At 49.6% G+C, this 26,273-nt stretch overlaps 1 protein-coding gene across 2 annotated transcripts; it reads right to left on the minus strand.

Annotated features, from left to right (window-relative positions):
• LOC123017457 (sialic acid-binding Ig-like lectin 10) lies at window positions 1–24,800 on the minus strand. Of its 2 annotated transcripts, XM_044418807.1 has the most exons (11): window positions 24,737–24,800; window positions 17,625–17,774; window positions 14,761–15,174; window positions 12,218–12,271; window positions 10,998–11,243; window positions 8,023–8,088; window positions 7,654–7,905; window positions 5,776–6,108; window positions 4,031–4,115; window positions 3,351–3,471; window positions 1–1,187 (listed from the first exon to the last, which is right to left on the minus strand). In XM_044418807.1, exons 1-11 carry the CDS (start codon window positions 24,750–24,752, stop codon window positions 990–992), a joined length of 1,935 nt encoding a protein of 644 aa, XP_044274742.1. In that variant the 5' UTR covers window positions 24,753–24,800; the 3' UTR covers window positions 1–989. The 2 variants fall into 2 exon arrangements, 1 of the variants encoding a protein (XP_044274742.1); XR_006413607.1 differs by lacking the exon at window positions 4,031–4,115 and having other exon boundaries at window positions 1,068–1,187.
• Window positions 24,801–26,273: the final 1,473 nt, after the last annotated feature.

Raw genomic sequence — 26,273 nt, forward strand, 5'->3', positions numbered from 1 at the left:
TGGACAAGCTCACAACAGGTTTGGTCTTCAGCTTTAATTGCACACTTAGCTCACTGTAAGAACATGAAAGTGTCTTACAGCCCCTTAAAGTTTAACCAATTTATTTTGGCGTAAGCATCATGGGTGCTGTTCAGTCCTACAGATGTTAGCTTACTGCGTCACTTTGGGCAAGTTATGGTCTCTAAAGGTAGCATTCCATGTGGCAATAAGAAAAGACCTATAACAAGAGCTATAGAGGTGATCCTCATAAGAACTAGGACAGCGTTTGCAAATCAAACCACAGACATAGAAAGTAACCCTATGGAATTGCTGCACCATATAAAAAGCATCTAAGTTTATCAGATAGATACATGAAAGAATGATACCCTCAAAGCCAGAAATAATAGGGATAGTGACTGAAAATATTTAGAAAAATAGAAATGGATAAAATAAACATATCTGTGTTTATGGACACCTCCAAGTGCACATGCTTTGCAAGATGAACTGTTTGAGCCACAATAAGTTTTAGGAGATGGTGCAATGTACATGAATACTTTTGTGTTGGCAGTTCCTGCCTTTCCAGAGAACATTCTGCGACATCAGAGTAGCTCAGCTAATCAAGGAAATGGGCAGTTCCCGGGCACATGGGCAGGTTCTGTTTAGCTTATGATGCATAAGGTAGTTGGATGAGCCCACAGTCATCTCTTTCTGATCCTTCCTTCCCAGGTGAGGCGTGCATATGATACCAAGGTAAGCGAGTTGCCGTAATGGAATTCTCCATCCATCTCTGGAGTGCCCCAAGGCTTTTTCTCCTCAGCCCATCAGGAGTGGGAACTTGATGGTGTATTGAGGGGAGTTGTTCTTCCAACTGCATCCACCCCAGTTTTCCTTCTGCACTGGGAAGTACTGAATCCATTGGAGTCTTGCATGGTTAGCAGAGCAACCTGTGCCCGTCCCTGAATCGCCTGCCTCCCCCATGGGGGGGCTGCTGAGGAACAAGAGCATTATTTCTATTTGATTGCTGAATATTCTGTGGCTTCCTCGTCTGGTGTGGGGACTCCTCTGCTCTTCAGGTTGAATGCCAGGGATGCGTAATGGAGCTGCTCTGGATCAGCTGTTCTCGGGCTGGGAATTCTGCGGACTGGGCCAGGTTTAGGACTTCTCTCCTCAGCTGCTTTGGACGGGCCAACAAGGTGTGTTCTTGGAGCCTGAGAGAAAGAAATGATGCTGTGGGAAAACTCAGTCCCATTTCCCCAGTGGCAAATTCACCCTGGGATGGTGTTGATGGGTGCAGGGATGGAACTGACAATGACCTGTGCTGGTTGTGAGGAAGCCCAGCGCCTGGTCTTTTCAGAGCAGGGGCCAAGGTGTCTCCTGCTTTACCACCTGGCTAACTGGTGGAGCTTCCTTACTCTGGCAAGTCAATGAACTGATGGTTCTACGACTGGTAATAAATCAGCATGCAGGGAGTCAGAAAATGACCCCACACACACACACACACACACACTTTCTTAAATGGATTTTTCCCTCTTTTTTTGGATGGAATTCCTAATTCAGCCAAGCCTCTTTGCAGGAGGGTTAAAACATGATTTGTGTTTTAACTGCCTCAATTTCATTTATTAAAGGCCATTGTGTTTTACAAACCAAACCCCTGCAGTCAGAAAAAAGCAGAAATGTGTACGTTGCAGCTTACTTCCAGGTAACTATGGATAGGACTGAAGCCCTGTCCTGCAGGCCATGCAACCCCACATGAGTGTCATGGTGGAGTTTTAAAACAGTTTTTATACTGCTTAGAGTATAAATAATAGAAAAGTAGAGCATTGGTCGACCAATGTACCTCCTGGGGATGGGCTCCAAGACTGTCACCATCAGTTCCTCCACTTCAAACATACCACTGTGCCACTGCATATGCAAACAGCACAAGAAAAATAGCAAAATCTGTCCTGCATGGGTTTTGGACAATAACGGTCACCTCCGCAACATCTGGGCTGACAACCTTAACACAGAGCTTCTCACAAGGACTGTTTTCCCAACTTAATCAAGATAAGCTTTGCAAGTTATCAGTTGCTGAGCAATTGCAATTGGACAAGGGAGTGGAGTGGCCTTAACATTTACTGATTGGTCCTGCTTGGTCTTAAAACATAGCAAAATGTTTGCTTTCAATGTTTATTAAGTCGTGAATCATCATACATGAAAATACAAAAATGACCACAACATTTTAGCTGATTGAGCCCAAAGCACCGGACGTTCAAAGAGCAGCAAGAGCGCGCTGATTCCCCCTGCCTTTAAGAACCAATTAGCAAGCAGAAGAGTTCTGAAGTTCTGCTGAACTCTGCAGGGCTTATCTTTGCACGGATGTGCACAGAAATGCACAGTTTAGGGAACGCTCCTGATTTCGAATACAGGACTAAATCTGCAGTCTGGGAGGAACATGAGCAGTGCTGGGTCAAAGATGCTGGTCTTGTTGACACATGAGGGGCATTACTTGTGAAGACCTAATTCCTCTGTGAATAAAGAAAGCTGGTCTGAAAATTGACTGGTTAGGACAGTTGCGTGGGGTCTGTGCAATGGGATTGCTAGCCCAGGTCTCTCTTGGGCCCTACTTAGCTAGAGAGGCCAGGGGCTCAAAGCTGAGCCCCATTGACTTCAGAGCATGGGCTGTATGGTCTGCCCCTTACAGGGAGCTCTTGTGTAAGGAGAGTATGTTGAGTTTTTTCTCTCTTTCCTCCATCCCCACTGAATAGTGATGCTTTGACGATCTCTACTGCTTATGATGAAGGGGGTGTTCATGCAGAAAATCGTTGGATTTAAGTTTTTTATTGCCACTTTTGAGAACATGTTCTGCGGGGGGGGGGGGAGTCTTGCTTCTGGCTAATGCTCGCCTAATATTCTACACCTCATTTGAGCAGTAAACCCCAAGGTCCCACCCAAGCAGTGGCGCCATTGTGCAGATTCAAATCTTTCCATCAAACAGGCGTTTGCATTTCATGTCTCTGCAAGCAGCTGCACAACTATTAAACATCAAGCTGTGGAAATGGAGTGTGCAGCCAGTTTCTCAGTGGGCTTCACAAGAGCGATGCACCACCAGTTGTGCAACTGCAATGCATAGCTGCTTGCACAAATGTACCTTAAGCGGATTCTGCTCTTGCACATCGTTTGGAATGCTGCCTCCCCCCCCCCCCCCAGTGCAATGTTAGTTGTGCTGATGGAATGACACCACTGGACATGCCTTCTAGCTGGTACTTACTCCAGATTTAAGCCATCTGAAACACAGAGCATGGTGCTCGCTGTGATTAAGCATCCAGGAGCTATTTGCTTTCTCTCTAGTGGCTGAGAAGATGGATGCTGGAGTGCAAAGCTGTAACACCTACCCCAGGTAAAATGTTGCTGTAGATCAGACTGCTGCTGTTCGCTCTCTGATGTTCTCCATTGGTGAGATCTACAGGTCCGACGCTGCTTGCTTTTGAGTGGGTTTTCTTCTGGTTATGAAACCTAACAGAAAATTGACCAGAACACTGTAAGAGTCTCATGCTTCATTTTAGTGAATTTTTCTCGGACAAGAACACCTGCATTGGGTGCCTCTCTCTTTCTCTTCATTTACAGCAAGGGTGGGCCACTCCTGGCCTTCCAGATGCTTTGGTCTGCATCCACTCCAACCAGCACAGACAATGGGAATGATGGAAATTGCAGGCCAAAAGATCTTGGGACCACAGATTTCCAACCCCTGCCTAGGAGCACCTGAGCAAAGCTCATGTCTGCTTACAGGTGCAATCCTATGCATGTTTAGACAAAATAAATACATAATCCCACAGTCCCCAGCATGCCCAAGCCAAGTCTGCAGCTCCCATCATCCCCAGCCACCATTGCCAACACAGCTGCAGGGTTCCAGGATGGGGAAAGCCATTGCTGGGCTGGCTGATAAGGCTGTACTGAGCTTGCCAGGGCTGCTTCTGTACCGGGATGGGCCTTCAATGGCTGACAAGCCGGAGCGGGCCAGGGAGTGGGGGAGAACCGGCACAAGGCACATGAGGGCAGAAGCAGAGAAACCCACCTGAGCATCCACAGGCCCAGCAGGATGAGGCTGGCTGCCAGCCAGCCCCCAAAGAGCCCGGAGACGAACCAAGGCGCAGGGCTTCCTGCAATGGTAAAGCCAAGAGCTGAGGGGAGACGGGGCGCTGAGCCCTGGCCCCAGCCCTCCCACCCCCGTGCAAACGTTCCTCCTTCTCGCGGGGCAGATCGGCTGCTGCCCTTTGCAGCGGCGAAGCCTCGCTCTCTCTTCTCCTGCCACCCAAGCTGGCAGGTGCCACAGAAGGGTCTTCTTAGCTCTCAGCGGCTCAAGTTCCCCCGTGTCAGGCCCCGTGAGTGTCGAGGGGTGATCCGTCTTCCTCTGGCCACGTTTGCCCAGTGCCCCCATGCTGGGGTCAGCGGGTAAAAATGGGAAGTTTCAAGAGCGGAGCTGATCGAATGAGCCACATCCCCTCGCTGGGCCGGCGCCGGCACCTGGCATCACGGGGCACCTTCCCAGACTCCCGCCCCAGCTGGGCCGCTGCCGTGTCCTGAGGGCCTCTCCTCCCCTCGCAGTCCTTGCCTCTTCCTCTTTTTCTGCAAGGAAAGCCAGGCAAGGGGACAGGAGACGCGGCTTGTCTTGCCACCTCCCTCTGGCTGGCAGTGCGGATTGGAGCACAGGAGGGGGTAAGTGGGCAATGCAAAGGGGGCGCATCCAAAAGGGATGGACCCCAGACTCAGCAGGGCTTCCTTGCCGAGCGGAAGTGGGCAACCCCCTTCTCAGAGGGCCACATGCCGTTTTGCATGACATGGTGGCCCATAGCCAACAGTGGGCGGATCAGCCCTTTCTGTCATGCCCTGGCCTCTGTCTGCTGCTCTCATTTCCTTTTCTCCTTCTGACTTCCATCAGCGTACCAGCAGGGGAGGGGCAGGTTCTCGGCAGGCACTTGACTGCTGAGAGCCGCCAGGCTGCCCTCCCCTGTTCTAAGAGGCCACCTGAAAGTTTGCAGGGACAGAACGGCACAGGTGGCTATTTAGGGCTTCTCTATGAGCCTTTTAACTTGCCACTTTGCCAAGGCTTCTATTTCCGGAATCTTTGCAGGTTTAAGTTTGGTTCCCTTCCCTGGGCCTTTTTTTCTTTCTTTGGTGCTTTTTCTTCCTCTCTGCCTTCCTCCATGTTCCATATTACAACCACAAAGCATAGCGCAGCTGTGGAAATTCAAGGGGTTTTTTTTTTTTAGCATGATTTAGCAAAACAGCCCATTAATAGCTCAATTTCCTCACTCTGAACAAACCCCAAAATGTACATCCTTGGAAAACATGAGCCAGGCCCAGGGGCGTGATGACATTGTGTCACGCAGTGGCAAACGACCATGAGCGAGGAATCAAAAGTACACAGGATATGCCTCATGTGGAGAAGCCCTTGGATTTTTTTTTTCAGGTTTACAGATCAGACCTGCCTCAACTGAGGGCAAAGAATCCCTTTTTTGCTTTTAAAATAAAAATTGGGACCACAACCTGAGTGTCTGCAAATATCAAGATGCTCTAGTTTGAATTAGTGATATTCTGAGCAAAGAATAGTGGAACTTCTAGACCCCAGGGCATGGGGGGTGGGGGGGGGTAAAGAGCCTGAGACCGAACCCCGAAGCATATAGGGAGCACTGCCTGACGTAAGTAAGACCTTTCTTGTGAGTTAGAAGTGTTTAGGATCAGGACGCAGGTTGACCTGTGTGAATTTTTTCACCCTTGGCAGGTGTGCATTGCAATCCAAAAGCTGGCGGAGTTTCCCACCTGTGGAGGAGGCGGTGATGGTGCAGTTTTTCAAGGAGCTGAGCAGGAATTGCACTGTGCAGACTCCAAAAGCATTTCTCCCAGTGCAGGTGATCCTGTGATCAGTCTCCAGGCTTCCTGTCCAGTTTAGGGAGCTGGTGGCCTCTTCTTCCTGGACCAAGGAAGTCACCTGCCAGTTGCTGTCATTGCTGCTCCCGCTGATCAGCTCCCCATCCACCTGCCACTGGATCTCGGGGCCAGGCTTGGAGGACAGGGAGCAATCACAGACAAAGCCCTTGTCCCTGTACCAACACGTAGTATTTCTCAGGGAGTTTTGGCTGACCTTTGGGGCATCTGGAAAGGAGCAAGAGCAACAAACAAGAATGTCAAGCTGCATGAACTTTTGTGAGCTGCCTGGAGGACTTTTCCTGTTGGGCAGGATAGAAATTGTATTCATTTGATTGTTTTTTTATTTGCTAGATTTACATCCTGACCTTTTCTCACAAAAAACCCGCAGCAGCTCGCCTCATTCTCCTCCTGCTGCTCGCCACCTTCTCCCCGCAACAGCCCTGTGGGGTTGGTCGGGCTGAGAGCCTGTGGCTGGTCGAAAGTGGACTCCATGGCTGAGGGGGAGCAGAACGCAGATCACCTGAGCCCCCACCGCCCGTGCTCTTTGCCACTACACCACACTAGCTGTCAGTAAATATAATATCACACACACACACAATCCAGATGTGGCCGCACTCGTTGCAATACTGCAGAGCTTCCACTAGAGGCAGTGTGAGATGAGGAAGAGGGTCCCTAAAGTCTCCATCCGCTGTGGGCGCAGTCCAATGCCCTGTGGCTTTGCTGCACATAGCAGAAGCCCCAGAGGCTTATGCATCTCCCATGCAGGGCGCAGGCGTGGTGATAGTAGCCTCGGCCACCACTGCGCCTGGCACCATGCGTTTCATGTAGGCAGCCGCATTCTTCCCCCCCCCCCCCCCCCAGCTTACCCTTTCTGCCTTCTTGCGGTCTTGGGCGATGGGGGCAGCCGGTCTGGTTCTTTCCTTGCCAGCTGCAAGGGGACTGGGGGCACGGCCTTCGCAGGATCACAGGATTTCAGACCCTTGACTCACAGGGCCAAAGCTGGCAACCCATGGGATTGCAGCTGCGGTTATTTTCAGGTCTGCTGCAGAACTAAGACAGAGCCCTGCGAGAAGATTGCTTCCGATCATGCTTTTCTGGATTACACTGTGCTACAGTGGAATGGTGCGAATATACAAGTGGAAAGGGTATTTTTTTCGCTCTTGGGAGTAATGCTCCCCTCAAACAATGTACTGGAAATGCTCCTTCAAATGAGAAGCAAAATTGGAGGGTTGCATCATCATTTAGAGAACCCGCAGGATCTGTGGGCAGGAAATGACAAGTGCACAATTGCTGCCTCATCTAGGAAAGCTCTGAGGCACCACTGTCTGGCTTCCTAGCAGGCCTTCTTCTATTGCAGAAGTAGCAGCCTAGTTCAGCAGGTTGGCCTGGATCAGCACATCCATCCTGCCTCTGCCTCTTTGATTCAGAGTGAAAATAGAGATTCAGTTTGCAGGCATGATATGCATGATTCCAACAATTGCCTCTGGGGCGAAGCTTTCCCCACTGTGGCACTGCGAACATGGCAGAAGTTGCACTGGCCGAATTTCTGCCTGCCAGAGACACGGAAGGCTCTGTGGGAAAACGTATTTGGCTTCCCTACATATGGATATTGCTCCAGGCAGCTGCTTTGCTAGGAGATAATCTCTAGGGGATAGGAGTTGAACCAGCACTGCATTGCAAGGCATGCTCTGCAGCACAGAACTCAGTCCTCTTAACATTCTCAATGCAACAGGGAGCCCCAGAAGGTAACCCCAACCCTGGGCAACTCACGGGCTACGTAGAGATGGAAGGTCCCCGAGATCAGTCCCAGGAAGTTCTCCGCCTGGCATGTATATTTGCCCTCGTCTGTGACTGTCAGGTTGGTCAGCGCCAGCCAGCTATGTGGGAAGCTCTCCAGGGTCCTTCCTTCCTTTATCCAGTGTGCTTTGGCTGGAGGGCTGCTGTCGGCCTTGCAAAGAAGCCACAACGAGCTGCCTTCCTCGGCCATCCACTGGGAGCCTTCAGCCACTTCCTGGGGGGCATCTGTAATCACAGCAAGCTGTCAGTCACCTCCACGACAGATGAACAACCCTCTGGATGAAGCTATGGTCATCGCAGGGGGTGAAGGGGCATCGTATGCTGTCCTTTGCTCTCTGATACCTCGGGTGAGTGTTTGGTTTTTCCTGGAAGCCCGGGAAACACGGAATGTCATTGTCCTTGGAGAATCTAGAACAGATGGACCAAGAGTTAATTAGCAAAGAGCCATTGCCTACCCAACCAGGGGCCCTCCATGTTTGGACTACAACTCCCATTAGCCCCTACCAACTTGGCCAATAGGGTTGATAGGTGTGGTCATGCAAAACGGTTGGTGGCTATCAGATTGAGGAAGGCTGTTTTACACCGATAAACTACAGGTCCTTTGGATGACAAAAGAGGGCCATCTTCTAGGAAATTTGGGGTGTGAACAATGATATACAGATTTTATTAAATCTGTTCTGTTTATGCTTTGCTGAATGTCAGGCAAATTTCATTCAGGCATTCACTCAGTGACTGAATAAATTTCCCCTGCCCCCAAATTTTGTTCTACTTGCGCCCAGTGTGTGCCGGCCCATTAACTCTAGATTAGCACACTTGCTCAAGTGCTCGTGAGCACTAATGGAAATTAGTGAAGCACCCACTCCCCAGAGACCTGGTCTGCAAGTCCATGGAATCCATGTGACTCAGAGAACACTGGTCCACTGTGGCGTCCGATTCACGGAAGTCCAAACTGCAACAATCAACGACTTTCTAGAGGAATGCACTTCCCCATCTGTTGTGCACATCAAACGCTTATAGCACCACACTTTAACACCAGAAATAGTGTAGCATTAAGCTGATGGCTGTGCACCTTCTATGTCTCCCGCTCCCTGAAGAAATCAAAATGCTGCCTTCCATTTTCTGTCATCAGAAAACGTTTTGCAAATAGAATATGATACTTGTTTACTTATCTGTGAATAATTTATTCTGTTTCTATCATTATCTATGTCTTCAAATCACTCTGTATTTTGAAGGAGGTTACTGACAGAATGCCACGCTGTTCCCTTTCTGGACATCAGAAACAGATTTCACATTCCGTACTTATATAATAACTCTACAAGTGTGAAAGGCATGTAGCACTGACTATCCTATAATATTCAGAATAAGAAAAGGGGATTGACCCTCACCCCCCCCCCCCAGGGTAGATCTTGGCACACAAGTGCATCTTGTGGTAGATGCACTCATGTGCCCACACATTTGGAAATGAGACCCACTTAATAGTAATTAACTTTTGAGCAAGCCTCTCCATCTTCACTCCATTGCATTTCTTGCTGGAGCCCATTCAGTCCCTTTGCCCTCTCTCTGTCCAGCCAGCTAACTTGGCTTCCATGCTGCATGGAGAAAATAGGATTTTAGTTCTTCCCTCCCTGTACAGAAACCACGTGGGCTGGAGGCAGAGGAAGTGATGATCAGCCTTTTCCTTCCCCAGTCAATATCTCATGACCGGATTAAGAGTCATCACGTGCTGCCAAATGCCTGGGAGATGAGGAAGGTCTTAAAACCTGGCTCTGAAAAGCCTCTTGATGCCAGGTGGGCCTCCCTGGGAAGTGCATCGCATATTTGAGGGGCAGCCACCAAGAAGTCTCCCTCTCTTGCTGCCACTTTTCAAACCACTCCTGAAGGAACAATGAGCAAGTGCAGAGATAGGTTTTGTGCCAGACGCTTTTCTCTAAACCCTTGTCCTGAACAAAAACACCATCTGGGCTCATTTCGTTAGCCCAGGCAAAAATGTCTGAGGCAAGGCCAATGAAAGACCTTTGTTCTGCCTGAAAATTTCCCTTAGGAAGTTTCGATCAACATAAGACCCATAAGACCGGCTTTTAGCCCCCAGCAAATGCATAGCAATGTCCAGTCATAGCAATGCTTGAGCCACTGACCTTGTGTCCGCATAACAAAAGATTCGGTTACTAACTTTAAAAAGAGCTTTACCTCAGTGCTCCTTGGTTACGGGTTTAAAAGTACCCTGTAGAACTACTCTTAAGAAGATTTGGGGAACATTTTAGGCCATTGATATGCTTTGTTTTATAGAAAAAGGAACAATAAAAAGCAGGAAGCAGAAATATGAGAACTTTTTAGACAAGATGGTTTGTGGCAATGGCCTAGAATGAGAAGTCAGTAGGAATTTTCGTGCATTAGCTGCAGTAGTGAATGTGAGCCCCGTGTTCCAGTGAACCACAAGAAAGTTAAGATGGTGCGTTGTGAAGATCTCAAGAGAGAAAGGAGGACAAGCCTATGAAGAAGTTGTGGCTCCAACCTCTACCACATGCAGCTTCCTAAGCATTAGCACAAGAGGAAAGAGGCCCTCAGTTCGGAACCTGTGATCTTTCCTAGATGTATCCCATCTCGTAAACTGGAGAAGAGCAGGCCCTGTTCTGCCATGCCCCAGCAGAAACCTCATCTCTGCTGCCTTGAGGAACCCTGAACTGCTTCCTCCTTCAGGCGAAGCTTGGAGAAAAGTGCTTGATGTGATGCGTCTAGGAAATGGTAAAGCGGAGGATGGTTTTGCTCCTCTTACCTGCACTAGCTTTCCATTGTAAATTAGACCCAGCTCCACACAACATTCTTGGTTGTCCTTGTCTAGTTAAAAAGTGTGCCCGTGTGTGCTCTTGAACTGACAGATAAATCCGGAAATGCCGGGCGCTACATCCCGTTCAGTGGTTGAGATGCACGGTTTTTCCACACCTCTGTGCAATCCTCCCTGAACTTCTTAGCTCTATAGTGGAACCACTTAGTGTTCAAGTTGCGCTTCTCAGGTTGCAGCTGCATCAGAGGAAGGGGATTCGAGTCCATGAAAACCTCGTGCCTACGTGTGCCTTTCAGGTGCCCCAGTGGGACTCCTTCTCCATGAGATGGGGGGGGCAGCAGTCTGCAACGCAACCCAGTTGTGCTCTGCAACTGAGAGCACACTTGCAAAAGAATGTGTCGCTTCTCACGGAAGGAATGCAGCAACACTCGCAGAATGCAGGAGCAATGCTTGCTGTGATTCAAACACTCGGCAGAGGATGGACGGGCGCCCTCCACTGAACACCCCACAGAGACCTCTTTCCCCCATTGCTTACATTGCACGAGCAGCTGAATGGTGATCTTGGCTGAGCCGAGTGAGTTCACTGCCTGGCACTCGTACTCCCCAGCCGCCTCCAGTCCAACCTGGGCCAATGGAAGGGATTCCGTGAAGGTCTTATTCTGGTTCCTCCAAGTCAGGACGGGATCAGGGTTGCCACTGGCCTGACAGAGCAGGTGGACACTGTCCCCTTCCTGGACAGTCACAGGCTCCAAATCCCCTTCCTTCTTCTGCAAATGTGAGACTACAAGAGAAACGGAACCGTTCGGCAACAACCTTGAGATGGTGCATGTGGCTAAGCTTGCCTCTCCTGCTGTTAAGATGCCCTTGTGCTTATTCTGGGATAGTGCTTTAGACCAGGCCTGCACAACTGTTGACCCACTAAGGCACACACAGCACAGGGGCCACAGCTTGGGGCCTGCCTGGCTCTGGACAACCTTTCTCCATCAGCCAGCAGAAGAGGAGACTGGCAAAGCTGGCTGGGTCAGCCTGCACAGGCCTGGCTTAGCTAAACCTCCTTGCCCAGCTCGCAGGTGTACCTGCCTTGGGACAGGAATCCAAACATGGTCGGAAGGAGGAACTTAAGCCAGGGTGTGATGGTGGTTCATGTGCTGGACAGGGGATGGGAAGATCTTTGGGCCAGCCACTGATGCTTAGTCTTACCTACCTCACAGGGGTGAAATGGAGAGGCAGGCAGAGGAGCTGGCCCAAAGCAGGGGACGAAAGACCTCACCTTGAAGCCTTGGCACTTATCCTTAGAGGGATGCCGACAGTGGGAAGGTCTTTAGGGGACAGGAGCCTTATTGCCAAGAGTAGCAAACTGCTTTGCAGGACTCCAATCTCGGGACAGGTGCTTAGAGGCAAAGGAGAGCTAAGACCAGGGTGGTGGGACATTCTCCCACCATGATATTTACAGAAATATCTTGAAGATCCATGTCACCTTGTAGGGGTGACAGAGCCAAGGTTTCACATGGGAAAAGGTTGCTGGAAGGGATGCAATGCTCTTAAGATACCCCTTCTCTTGCTGCCCGTTCTGTCTCAGCTGTGCCAGTCTCGATAGATATGAGTCCACTCTAGGCACCCTTTCCTTGGCATGGCCCCCTGCCCACTACCCTGGGGCCAAGGAGCAGTTATTGGCTGTCCAGCCTGAAGTTCCCAAAGGGAGCCTGGGCACAGGGCGGATGGCACATGCAACCAGATTCAGAGCTGGGATCTCACCTTGCTGCTGATGTTGCGATATGGCCACTGTGACCTGGATGTCCCGAGGTTTTTCTGAAACATAAGAAGGGGAGTGGTGACGGGACTATGGAATAATGTCTTCAAAGGGGGTTGGACAAACTCATGGTGGAGGAAGATACCAGTGGCTGCTAGTCTCAATCATTCTTTGCTCCCTGCCGCTTGGGGCAGGATGGTTATGTACACCAGTTGCTGGGGAGCATGGGTGGGAAGGTGCTGTTGCACTCGGGACCTGCTTGTGGGTTTCCTGTGGGTAGATGGTTGGCCACGGCAGGGGCAAAATGCTGGAACAGATGGACCTGTGGTCCGATTGAGCATGGCTCTTGCATTCCTGTGGTCAGTGAAGAAACCTTCACAAGGAAATCTCTGTTTTGCAGAAACCTCCATTTTGTTGGTAGGTGGAATTGCTTGGCTTCCAAATCGCTCAGTGGGGGGCATCCATTTCACTATTAGAGGGAATGCTGGGGTGGGGGTGGGCATCATAACATTATATTTTTCATGCTCTTTCCAGCTGGAGTGCCCTCCTCTGAATGTGAGATCTGGATTTGTTCAGAGACATGCAAGGAAGAGCCTTTGCCAACAATACCAAGCCGCCTTTGCTCCTGGGGAGAGAGATCCCCTTGTGGGGCCTCTTTTATAGCACACGTGGTTCATGACATCCATTTCCACAGATCACTAGTCCCCTGTGGCCGGGGAGCATCAAAAGGTGGTAAAAGAAGCTGTTGGGGGCATTTAAATATAGCATCATCAATTTCATTTCTATATAGCCCATAACCTGAAGTTCTCCAGGAAGTTCACTACAATTCATAAAACACAGTCTACAAATGCAAGAAAAGTAGCACAAAACAGAATAAAAGCATATGCTTTCTGATATACAATGGTTTTTTTAAGCTAACCGCTAGAACAATTGTAGTACAACTAGATCTGTTTTAAAAAGCTGATATGCATTCTCTACCATGCTATTAAATTCCTCTTAAGGGACACTAAATGCCTGGGAGAAGACGACAGTCTTAACTTGGTGCCAAAACGATGCCCGTGTTGGTGCCCGGTGGGCCTCAGTTGGGAGATCTTTTCATAAGTGGGGGCTAACACTGTGGAGGCCCCTTCTCTCCCTGCCTTGTTGGCGGCACTTGGCAGAAAGCCCCGGGTGTTGCTATCGTCTCTGGCTAGCAGGTGCAGGTTGGGAGAGGCACCTGGTCAGGTATTGCAGTCTCAATCAAGCCCTTATACCATCTTTGCTTGTGGACACTCCTGAATCAGAGTATGGAAGATGACAAATAGATGAAGCCTAAGGTGAGCACTTCCATTTTTAAAAGTTATCATTACCTTTATACACCACTGAATTGCCTTGGGGTAGTTCCTGTGGCTTCTAGTGACAGGTTCATTTTTCAGCTGTTCAAAATACAGCAGGAAGGCACAATATGTATACAGAGAGAGAGAGACTGTTTTTCTTGCTTTGTGTTTTTGTGGCTATTTCATGATCATTTTAAAATGTATATAAGTGTTTAGTGTTTCACTTTGAAACAGAAAGACAGGATTAAAAAGAACCCTCCAGAAAAAATAAAAATATGTAAGCAAGCCCTGCTCTTAAATAGGAGTTTAAATACCAGCTGGTTCTTCCCCTTCCCCGTCCGTCTTTCTCTTGCCATTCCAGAGGTGGAGAATGGGAACTTAGAGGCCAGGGCTTCTGTTTGAGTCAACCGTTTCAATATGGATTTTGGTATTTTAAAATACTGCCCATTTCTCATCCTCATTTGTCCAAGAGAAGCACCTTGAACCATGTGTACAGAGCTTGTTTGCTGGCTTTTAGATCTCAGAAGTCTGCAAGTCATTCTGCTTATGTTAAAATAAATGGCATTTGGAGGCTACGCAGGAGGAACGTCTGAGAAGTCAAAAGAAAAATCACCACAAACTGTGCCTGGTTCATCTGTGAGAACTGTTTGGGAGCATCTGCTCTGCAGTGAAGTGAGCCTGCTTTGGGTCAGACAAAGGCTTGCATGAAATGGTCTAGTCCTGGGAACCAAAATGCAGCTTCCAGCTTGATGTTCTAAGGCATCTTCTGCTCTAGAAGTCAGAGTGGGGTTACTTATCCCCGATTTCTAGAATGCACTTTCTAGAACTGAAGGCCTGGCGAAGTGAATGTTCCCATCACTGCTCATCACACAGCTGGGAAGCTTGTAGGCCAGGAGACAGATGTGAACTGGAATCGCTGCCTCTTGCTCTACTCTGCCGTGGCATCTGGAGCAGAATACACATTTATCCCCTTAGGAAGGTTCCTCCTGGATCTGTCCTCACAGAGAGGTTCACAGGAGTCTGGAGAAAAAACTACTCCAGCTTCTGAAGATGTGAAAGATCTACTGGGGACTGATGTGGAGTAACTAGAAGAGCAAAGACCTTCTGCTTCCTATCCCCACCTCCCACATCATCACAATATCTGAGCTGCTGACACAACTGTAGGCAATTCTTTTTGCAACATGAAAGAGATTAAAACAGAAAAACAAATTAATAAAAAGAAAAGCACTTGCCTGTCACAGAAACTTGAGGTGAAATACTGTAACTGTATTTTAATTTCCATCCTGCCTGAACTCTGAAGTAGTACAGTCCTGCATCTTCCAACTGGGCATTAACAATGAGGAAGGAGCAGCTTCTTTGCTTTGGATCTCCCGTTAAATAGAACCGGTCCCTGGCAGAGGTCTCAACACTCTGTCTGTAGTCATTGGTAGCCATAAGATGACCCTGATGGCAGGAACTGTCTGGTTTTAAACAATGTCGCTCTGTTTCATGAAACTTAAACCAGTACCCATATATCTCATTCCCCCAATAGAGGTCATGTGGAGCATAAGTGAACTGGCAGGAAATACGAGCAGAGAGACCTCGTTGCACGTCGACATGATGTGGAACATTTATTGAGTACTTTTGTGGTGGTTGGCTCAACGTATCTGCCGGAGGGAAGAAGAAAGAGGGTATTGTATGAGTGCAGACACCCAAAGAGGGGCCATTTTCCCTTGGGTCCCTTCAACTGCTTCGAGGACTCCCAGGAATGTCCCATACACTGGGAGCAATGTGGCGACCCATCCAAGGGATTCTGCCATTTCACTCAGTGGATTCCGCTGCAGTAGCAAGCCACCAGGAGTGAATTCCGCACGGGGCTTGCCATCAGTCATTTGAAAAATGCAAGCTGCAGCAAGGGCATCTCGCAGGTGGTTATTATGTGCAAACCCAGCCAGGTTGGGTTGTGGAGATGCTTAGCGAAGATTTGCATGGTCTAGCCAGGCTGGGGATGGTTTAGCCGGGTTTGCACCGAATGACAAGCCATGCTCAGGCTGTGCCGCCTTGCGCTCTGACAAAAGAATGGCTCTCTTACACCCAGAGCTGTATGGTTTTCTTAAATCTGTTCTCTTTGTGCTTTGTAGCTTGCTCGGCGTCTCTCATTCTGCCATCTGCTCATTCAGAGAGTCAGACCTTTTTTCCTTTTTCCTTTTCTGTTATCAATAACAATTTTGTTTACTTGCACGAGTGCACATTAGCACACGCATGTGCACTCATACCAATGCACAACAATGCACATGTGTGCTTGCCCAAATCTTCCCATAAAGTAAAACTGAACTGCAAGTCGATGGAATCCATGCAGCTTGGAAAAAGTTGGTCCCTTGTGGAATCTGCAGGTGAATTTATAGAATTATGAACTCATTTGGATCCACTGTGGAGTTTGCCTAATCACTAATTAATCCTAATGTGTCCAGGTGGTGAGTAAATGTCCCTTATGAGAAGATGGCTTCTTCATACAGGGATCTCCCAAGAAGGTTTGGAATGAGAGTCCCACCTTCATTTGAGGCTGGTGTATGAGTAGGTAAAGGATGAAAAGAAGAAGTTTTGTTGAGAGGGGGTGGTTAGTAGAAGACAGAAGTCCAAGAGGCCAATATGCAAAGATTGTCATAAATCAGTCCTGCCAGAATTAGAAGCTGATGCATCCTCAGATAAGAAGCAGAAGGAAGGATGTGCACAGACTCCTATGCCACCAGCAAACCTGAGGAGCCACTTGAGCCACACCTCCCCACAACTAGTCCCCTGGTCCGGAGGTCCTAAGAGTAGCTGCCTGCCTTCCTTCCTGGCCCCTGAAGCCCACCCATGCAACCCCAAGGGCCACAGGAGCAGGTGAGATCATGAGCCAGGCTTTAGGGCTTCTGAGAAAGTGCCTAGTACGTGGTTCTCCTCAGGAGATGGGGAAGTGTGAGCAAGCACCTGCCTGGATCAGGGCCTGGCTGAGAACCATAAACCAGTGGGTCCATGTGCTCCTGCAGAAGTTGTAAGGATTGTTGAAGCAACAATGCTCTTGGGTCCTTCTTAAACTGGAAAACCAGGCAGACTCAGGCATGGGGGGGGGGGTGAACGGGATGCCAGTGATGAAGACCCTGGGTTCAAGCCCTGTTAGCAAACCTGAACCTGACAGCCAGGAACACCTGAAGTCCAAGACTGGCCCATTCTGTGGTCCTTTGAGACACAGAAGGGAAGCTAGTAGCATCTGTTGGAACAAGAGAACAGGACCATGGACAGCTCCCAGTGGGGCCTGCCGGGTGGAACTCTCTCCTGCTTAAATAACAGGAGAATATTGCCTCAGCGGAAAACTAAAGCCAACTGAAGCCTTGTGAAGGCTGACAAGGCCTTTACTGTGAACCACTCTGCCTCTTCTGGAGAAGCTGGCATGTTTGAAGACCCTTTCCTGAGACTTTGCAGTCTTGGGCTTCTGTGAACAGGGGGAGATGGAGATTCTTCTGGGGATGCAGTCTCTAAGCCAGAGGACAATGGTAGTTCTGTGTCCTCTGGCTGGGGATAGGGGACACTAAATGAGGCAGTGACTGTTCTGTCCCAAGGACAAAGACTAAGCTTTGTCTTCATCAGAAGCCTCTGCCTACACACTGCAAGTTCGAAGGCCTGGGGGTCCCTTACTGCTGAAGTAATAAAGACTTTAGCAACAGGATCCACAGCACCACACCCTCGGGAGTAAAGTAGGCATTTCCTGCCAAACTCCATGCTCTCTTATTCCTGCTCAGGAGTGCTGGCAGTTCAACCGGCAGGACTAGATGGACAGCTGAATTAGTGCTGGTTCTCAGGCCCCAGGGCTTCCTTCAGGCAGGCTGGTGAACCTGGGAAGGGACAGGAGGTATATAAGGGAGCTGAGACACATGCAACAAGTGACTAGTTCTCAGCAACCTATCCAGGATCATGGTGTCTCGGACCACCCTTGCTTCTGGACTGTATTCAGCTGGACTATATTCTTGGTCACCAGTTCTGCTCCTTCCAGAAAAACTATCTTACCACTTGGAGAAGTTGGAAACATGTTAACAATGTTTTGTTCCCCAATTTTCTCATTTCAGAATATCACACCTACCTTTACAGAGGAAGGCAAGGATCAGAATCACCCCTCTTGACACAGAAGGAGGCAGAGTCTTCTTTTTACCAAGGAGATCCACAAGCTGCCAAGTTCTCCCATCTTCTGGCATCTTGTTGAAAACAGATGCTTCTTCCTGGAGCAGGAGCTCTGTTATGGAGAGCAAAGCAGTGTGAGATAGTGACCTGACCAAGGTATGAGGAAGGAAGATTACTGGATGATTGCAGAGATGCTTGGCTCTTGAAAAGTGAACATATCCGAAGAGCAGCAGAAGTTCTGGGCAGTGGGGAAGGCTTGGACTAGACATTACCTCAGGGTCTTTCCTTCTGAAAAATAGCCAGTGTTGGGTGGTGGTTAAGAGCATGGGACTGGGACTCAGACCATCTGGGTTCTACTCCCCGCTCGGCCATGGAGCCAGCTGGGTGACTTTGGCCAGTCACAGACTCTCAGCCCAGCCTCCCTCACAGGGTCGTTGTTGTGGGGATAAGATGGAGGAGAACAATGATATTAGCTTCCTTGAACCCTTTGTAGGAAAAAGGAAGGTTATAAATCAATCAATCAATCAATGAAATATTGATCTTGGGAACAGGAAAAGGAAGCAGGAACTTCAGCCTAGCCACCTAGTTCTGCTTGCTTGGGTCCTTTGCAAAAGCAGAGCCCAGCAACAGGAAGTGTGATATAAGTGCAATATAAGAGCCAGAATAGGGATGTTTGTTTGCGCAAACACTTGGGAGTCCAAGACATCAGTGTGTGTCAAGCAAGCATCAAGAGCAGGTATGGTTGGGCAATTGCTGAGGGTCCCTGGGCAAAGACCTCTTGAAGTCGTCATTTCCTCATCATTTTTATGAGAAGCTTATTTCTGGGATACAGCACATGAGGTGGGAAAGACCTTCTCTCAGCACCATTCAGATTCCCTCAGGTAGCCTGTGGGCAGTGGCATCTCTTGGATGTATGGAATAAATATTTAGGAGCTGCTTCAGCTCTCCTAAGGATGCCGTGTCTGCCTCCAGTGCAGATAGGGGTTGGTGCAGGGCTGGGCACCTGCTGAGGGCCCTCAGCCTCGCAGGGCCCCCTGCACTCTCTGCCCGCCTTGCCACAGCAGCCTTCTTGTCCCCTTGCCTCCCCTCTGGCCTCGGCAACAGGGCTGGGGAGAAGGGAGAGCCGTAACCATCATTGCGCTGCAAAGGGTAGCCAGGAAGGGAGAAGGGATTAGCAGCAGCAGCAGTGAGAAAATGACTTGTTGATGGAGGGACCCCGTTGAACCTGGTTTGCTCAAGGGCCCTCAGAACCCTGAAGCTGGGGCTGATTGTGCATGTGTGTTTCTGTGTGTATGGCAACGGGTGCAAATGTCTGGAAAAAACATGCTTGCGTAAACATACTAGAATTTTGTGAATCTGACTTACAGAGCCTGCGGTAGAGCAGCTTCTTCTAAGCCACGCAAATTCTTGTGACCTTTCCCCCTCCCTTTGCAGGGACGGGGCAGGGGGCTAATTTTTGCAGCTGCACATTTGTGCTGATGAGATTACTTCTTTCTGTGGCTGAGATCGACTGCATGAGATCCTGATCAGAGAACTCCCACGGAGTCAGACCTGGGACTGGAGCGCTCCCACCAGAAAAATGTTCCAGGTGGTCCCTTCTACTTCGACCATCACTTAGGAAAAATGGTTACTTTTCCCTGCCTCTGTAAAGTGAGAAGCAAAGGCTACGGAAAGAGAAAAGTGAACGAATTGGCTTGCCACCATCAAAATAACTGCCCAGGTAACTGAAACTTCTGCTTTTAGTGCTTTTTGAGTCCATGCCTGAGGCAACTGAAAAAAATGTTGATCCCAGTTCAATCCTGGTTCACCAAGAGGGATTATCTAAACGGTGCTTTCAAGTGTGAACTCTGGTTCAGGTTCTGACTGCAAGGGACCCCCAGGGCTCAAGCGACAGGAAGATCCCTGCATTCATCAAAGGCCTTCTTTACACGTGCTGGGAATGCCTGACACCCAACATTTAAGTTCGCCTCCACTTCTTCGCTATTGCCATTGTTGCTGCAGTCACTGCACGCCTCAACTCTGTCCTCTCTGGAGGGAGCCTCCCCTCCCTTTGCTCTGTTATCCTCTCTGATCACATGCACTTATCCTCTGAGGTTTTCCTCTGCCTTCTGTTGAAGGTTTGAATATGTTGCTAAAAGCAGCAGGGGAATCAATAGGCAGGAACAGAAGAGCAGAAGTGCCAGGAAGCCATTTTTGCAAGGATGTTGAGGGGCTGAAGGCCTTCTCAGGTGTTTCCCCCCTTGCTGTTATGCAGAATTACAATGCTGTCTATCAGCACAACTGCAGAAGGCAACTGTCAGTTTCACTTTGGGCGGAGGGAAAAAGCTGTGTGGGAAGGGCAGGGGAAGGGGAGCCAACCAGGGAACCTTGTTGGCCCAACCATTTGGGGAGATCCTGCTCTCTTTTGCCTCACCCACTGGCTGCTTGGGCCCTGGCTGTCTTCAGACGGGGATGCACAACCTCTTGCAAGCCAAAGGGCCAGTTCCATTTTGGAGGAGTTTTGGCAAGTTCAGTGGAGCCAAAAAATAGCATACTGTAGCTCAGAGCACTCACTGCCAGTAACTAAGCCTTGGGACAGACATCTCAACCTTTCAGAATGAGGAAGAAAAGACTGCAGGAATAAAAACCTGGGAGACAACAGATGATTAAAAGGGGGCAAGGAAAGAGAGTGCGGACTTCTGGACAATCCCTGGGGAGCAGATTGGGATGCCCCTGGAGGGGTGGAGTTAATGCCCCCAGGCCTGAAATTCTGCACCCCATCTTAGGACTTTCTCCTCCTGCCCGGCTGTCATGAGAGAATTCAAGAGTGTCCCTCAGCATGACATTTTGCCCCTGCTGTTCTGCTGCCCAAGGGGTAGCATGAACCTGGATTGCAATTGTTGTATTTTCCGCATGGAATGGCAGTGGTTTTCCAGCATTTCAGGCAGGAATTTTTGCAGCTCCACTGGAAGATGCCAAGGATGAAGCCTGAGATATTCTGCAGGCAAAACATGCAGGAGCAGCAGCCTATCCTTCTGAATTACCGCTCCAGTTTCTCTGTGGTGCCAGTTTTCCATCATGGTGTCACATTATCTTTGAAGGCATCACTTGAAGAAACTTGCCCAACCACAAGAAGAGGAACAGTAGGCAGCAGAGGTCTGTAACACATGCTTTACAGACAGCATCACACTTTTGGCATAGTTGATGGATTGCTAAATGCCATCGCCTACAGAATTTAGAGCATCGGGTTACCTCTCTTCATTGTTACAGGGGAATGGGAGGCAATTCAACTTGATCTGGGGGACGAAAGGCAGCAGGTTAGTTTAAAGCACACTTTGAAGCACCTGTGAGTAGAAAGAAAAGATTCTTCTACACTGATCATGGGATCACTGGGGCAGGAGCTGAGGGTTAAGCATTGCTCAGATACAGCTCAGATGTTCTGACCTTTGAAAGCAGTAAAATCCTCGTGGTTCTTTGTGGCAAGCCAAGGTTGTGAAAGCTGTTTAACATTGTCAAAAGTGCAGATGCTCCCTTGGTCACAGGTGAGAAGCAGAGCAGAAAGGGGCATTCAAATCTGATGCCACAGGCTTGCTGTTTTTGTACCCGGAGCTTCATTGTCTTTGCCGCAAGGCAGGGTGGACGTCAGGGAAAAGGGCTGGAACATTGCAAGAGCTGGGCATACAATTTCTGCTTGCTTTTGTTTGCTTTGTTGGAGAAAGATTGTTTCTTGAATGCAAGGGCTGCTGCCAGAAAAATATGCGAAGGATAGTGTTGCACAGACATAGACCATCAGGACCAACTGCAGAGCCTTGCATGTGGGATGCAGAGGCACAGTTCTTGCATACACCTGCTTTGGACAAGACGGGAAGCAGGCAGGTAGCATTGTCCTTATCCAGCACGATGACTAAACTGGCAGGCATGTGCCATTGGCCACTTTCAGAAGCGGCGTGGAAAGAAAAATGGCTGCTTTGGGCATGCATTCTCAGCGACCGCTGGTTGGGCTTCAGAGGAATCAGAACCAGGATCAGGAGAATGGGGCTGGGGGCTCAGAATGTGAGCCAAACCAGACGCCGAGACGAGAGAAATGGAGGCGTTTGCCTTAAGACCAGACTCCCCAGCTGGGCAGGCAGTCTGTGGGAATAACCAAGGTGAACTGTTGGCAGGAGGGGGCTTGGATCGGGGGAGTTTCCCAGAGACAGGCTGGGGCACAGCCCTCGACCCCACTGCACAATGCCGGCAGAGGAGGGTGGCACAACGAGAGACTGAAGCACAGAGAGGCAGCGTTCACTTTCAGAAGGCCCCTCCTGACGGGATGGGGCCAGGCATGCTCATCAGGAGAGTTCTTGGAGGTGATTGCTAGATTGGGTTCAACAAGCTGCTCTGTGCGTGCCCAGAGACTCATTCTGGGTCTTCTGTGCTTTTTGGGCCATAAAGACTGACCAAAGGAAGGTCTGTGCAAGGAAGAGTTCTGTGGCTTTTGAATGCACAAAGGAGGCGCCCTGGCTCACGCCAAGCGGATAGCAAGAGCACAGTTGTCAAACAGTCCGAAGTCAATCGCCAGGTCATGAATTACCAAGTCAAGCAAGAAACCGTTTGCATTCAGGAAGCCAAAGTATACAATGGTAGCTGGAGGGCAAAGGCAGTTGGGGAGCAGAAGCCACAAAAAGGAGACGAGGGGCAGGCAGGTCATGACTGGAAGCACGATGTGTCATTCTGCAGCCTTTGAAGCCAGCCTTCCATGCCAGCCTGGCTGAGCCACCCTTCCATCTGCCCTGCCGGTGGCAGCTGTGGCTGTCCTTGATGCCCCGCCTTCGAAGAGAGCTCCTTCGGCCCACTGGGGCCAAGCACCCCTCCTCTGAGGGAGCGCCTGGTAGTTTCTCCTGAGCCAACACACACCCGAGAGAAGAAGTAGTTCTCCCTCTGGTTCTGCCTGCAGATTCTCCAGCTGCAGTGCTAGAACAAAAGGGTCTCTTGGGAAGGCCCCAGCCCCACAACGGCTGGCTGGCTGGCTGGCTAGAACCTTGATCTCTCCAGGAAGGACAGTTCTCGAGCCAATGACACTGCTCAACTGGAGTCCTGGTCCGCAGGTAAGTTAGTTCCCGTCTTTCTCAAAAGGGGAGCACGAAAACCATCGACTATACGTGTGGATGCAGCAGTGGAGATGGCATGTTCATCCAGTTTCTAAATCACCTGATAGCCAAACCTTTTAGTGCAGTTCACAACAAGTAGAAGCATCCAATACAAGATGATACAGTCTAAGCTTTTAAAAGGGTATTGCTACAGTATCGAAATAAAAACAGCAACCAAATGAAAGCCAGCAGCTGTGCTAAGATTAAAAGTACAGAGTCAGATTTAAAACAGAAACCAGGAATGAACATTCCTAGGAAAATAAAGCAGTCATCACCCGGCACTGAGAAGGCACCAGGCAGGCATTCCTGGGAAGGTTATCCCGCAGTGGGGGTGCCACTGCAAATAAGACCCTTCTTCTAGTATGTACCCAGCTGCCTGCCTTGGGAAGGGAGTTTCCAGAGAAGAACCACTGAAGATGGTTTTAGAACTCAGACAGAGATATATGGGAAGGACAATCCCTCAGGCAACAGTGCCCCAAACCAGCTTATTGGAAGTTTTATAAAATGAACCCTACCATAATCTAAAAGCTGGCTGGATTTATTTGCATATTTGATAGTTTGTTTAAAAAGAATTCAGTGTTTTCTTGAAAACAGATGGAAAAGTATCTCCCTAAGAAGAGCATTCCAAAGTGAGAGGACCAGCCAGGGCCGCCTTAACAGCATGATGGGCCCCGGGCAAAGCAGTGTCCTGGGGCCCCTACAACAACCACAACTACTGTTAATTTTGGAAGCTTTCCAATTTTCCAAGGGTTAACATACACAGATTACTATGGGGCCCACGGGCACATGCCCCTCAGGCCCATGCGTGAAGACAGCCCTGGGAGCAGTGTGCTACCAATGTGCCGTGTGCAGGGCCGCTCTTGCTTTTGCTACAAACAGGACAGCCAGCCAGAAGAATAGATCCAAAACTGAATGTGGCACTTGGGCCAAAGAGATTCCGTGACACCGGCAGAAATGGGAAAAATCCTACAGCCCCTAGAATTGCTTCTGAGAGGTCACAGGATATTTCAGATTCCCAGCTCCAAGGTTGGAAACTGTGTCCCCCACTGGCCAAGGGAGAACCATGGTGCTGCCTCTTCAAAGTCAGGAATGCAACCTTGGAGAGGGGTAAAAGGGAGTGTTTTTCTGGGTAGGGATGGGAGGAGACTGGAGAAGTCAGGATAGTGGCTATCCTGGGGCTTCTCCAGCATCTTTCCCTCCCTCTCCAAAACTCTTTCACTGGACAGATGAAACACTCAGCTAGCAAAAATGCAGGACAGGAGCACGGGGAGGTGAAGATCACCTCTGCCATCCCTCATAGGATGCTGCAAACCTCTGAGTTCAGGGGCTGACAAGCCAGGGCTGTCTCACCGCAGGGGCCTGAGGGGCACATGCCCGTGGGCCCCATACTAATCTGTGTATGTTAACCCTTGGAAAATTGGAAAGCTTCCAAAATTAACAGTAGTTGTGGTTGTCATAGGGGCCCCCGTGCACTGCTTTGCCCGGGGCCCATCATGCTGTTAAGGCGGCCCTGTGACAAGCACCATGCGTGCATTGCATGGAACTGCACCACTAACTATTCCAACATCAACTAAGCTGAGAACTTTAACCAAGACCTGGCAAGAGTCACTGCTTCATCCAGCTGAACAGCAGCTTTAAATAAATTGTCCTCCACACCTGGGATGCAGTTAATTCTGAGGAGGAAAAACATTTCACTGACTTGAGAGATGCAAAAGCTTCCTGCAAAAACACATCATTAATACATAATTTCAACTCCCTATTCACTAGAATACTCCAACTCTTAATTCCGGTCCAATAAATCCCTGGCGTCTCCCTTCCCTTGCCTAAGACCAATTTCTGACTGGAAGATGGAATACGGCGCTGCCGCGTCCCACCTCACAGGGCCCTCCATCGAGTCTTAACTCAGGCGTTTTGCTCTTGTTTCTTCCCGGCCTCCCAATAATGTTTTGCAGTCGTTCATATTTACCTGTGCAGTTGCACATCCAACATGCAGCTGCAGGAAGGCAAGGCAAGCGTCCTTGTGCAGGGGACAGGACAGGAGAGTTGCAGAGTGAGTGTGAAATGTGCTTCTCACATGATTCACTTCCCCTTTTGAGCAGGGGAGGAAGGAAACGAGGATCCTGGGAGGGGTCAGTTTTAGTGTTGCATCAGTACCAGCAAAAGCAGACAGCATAACTCAGATCACACCTACCCATTGCAGAAACTCTGGTGCAGTCCCTCGCCCAAGTATGTCTTGTTGCATGACCAGGGCCAGCCGAGGCAGTTTGCTGCCTGGTGCACAGCAGAAAATGGTGCTCCCTGTGTGCGCGGGACCCTCTTGCGTCCACGTTGCAAGGCTCCCTGAGGAGGGAGGCCCTGGCTCTAATGGAGCGTTTCTGTTCAGATCGGCAGGTCGAGCAGACAGTCTACATTCCCGTGCGACAGCCTCCTCTTCCCCTTGGGCCAAAGACATGGCCACCCCCAAACCCAAAGCAATGATGTGGGGCCAGAGACAGTGTATTTTCCCATCATTTTAAGGCTTGACTGTGATTTTAATTGTGGGGCTTTATTGTATAAGAAATGATTTGGATGTTGTACTCTATTCTGCTTTTTGTAAGACTGTCCGGAGACTTCAGTGGCAGATGGGATATTAAAGTTTTAAATGAATGAATGAATAAAATAAGTATTTGCCCAACGGTGCAGCCTGCCCTGTGAAAGTCTGCCTGCTTACCCAGCCCTCAACAGATACTTTGTGTGCCCACGCAGAACGGTTAGCACGGCTTAATCCTATCCTTGCCGTGGGTTTAACACAGCAGCTGCTTCGCTTTGCTCAGCGCTGTGGCTGGTCCTGCTCGAGGCCACCGACGAGGCAAACGCTTGGTGCGCCATGAGTCCATCATCTCCTGGTCACAGTGCACAGCAACTTAGCATATTTAGCTCTTGCCTAAATAAAGCAGCACCATTCTTACCACCACGGGCTTCTTTAGGCAAGGACATCGGGCAGCTACATGGGTGCCAGTTCTAGGCTTCCAAGGGCCCTGGAGAAAGTCCCCCTCCATAAGCCCCTTCCTCCACAGGGCCTCCTCAGCACCATCATCCCCAACTGGTTTGCTCCTCAGCCCCTTTCTCATCTTCGTGCCCCTTGCTTGCTTGACAAGCAGAGGGCCAGGAAGCAAGTTGGCCACTGCACCCGCCGCTGTGCCTTCTCACCACCCCTGCTGTGCGGGCCAGTGTGAGAAGCAGGGGAACAAAGAAGCTGCAGTGGCGAAGAGGAGCAGAACCGCCGGGGACCCTGCTGGGCGCTGAGCCCTCAACACGCGCTCCCGCCCTTCTCTGCACCATGCACAGAACAATGTGTTATTTATTAATTGCATCATCTCCCGTCTTCTTCCCCCTTGCAAGGAACCCAAGACAGTTTGCATAGCTCCATTTATCCTCACAACAACATCCCTGCGAGGTAGGTTAACCTGAGCTTGAGGTGGGTTAACCTGAGAGAGAGTTACTGGCCCAAAGCCACCCAGGTT

This window comes from Varanus komodoensis, unplaced genomic scaffold (genome assembly GCF_004798865.1).
Source record: "Varanus komodoensis strain SLA01 unplaced genomic scaffold, ASM479886v1 scaffold93, whole genome shotgun sequence".
In the NCBI taxonomy this organism is placed as follows: Eukaryota; Metazoa; Chordata; class Lepidosauria; order Squamata; family Varanidae; genus Varanus; species Varanus komodoensis.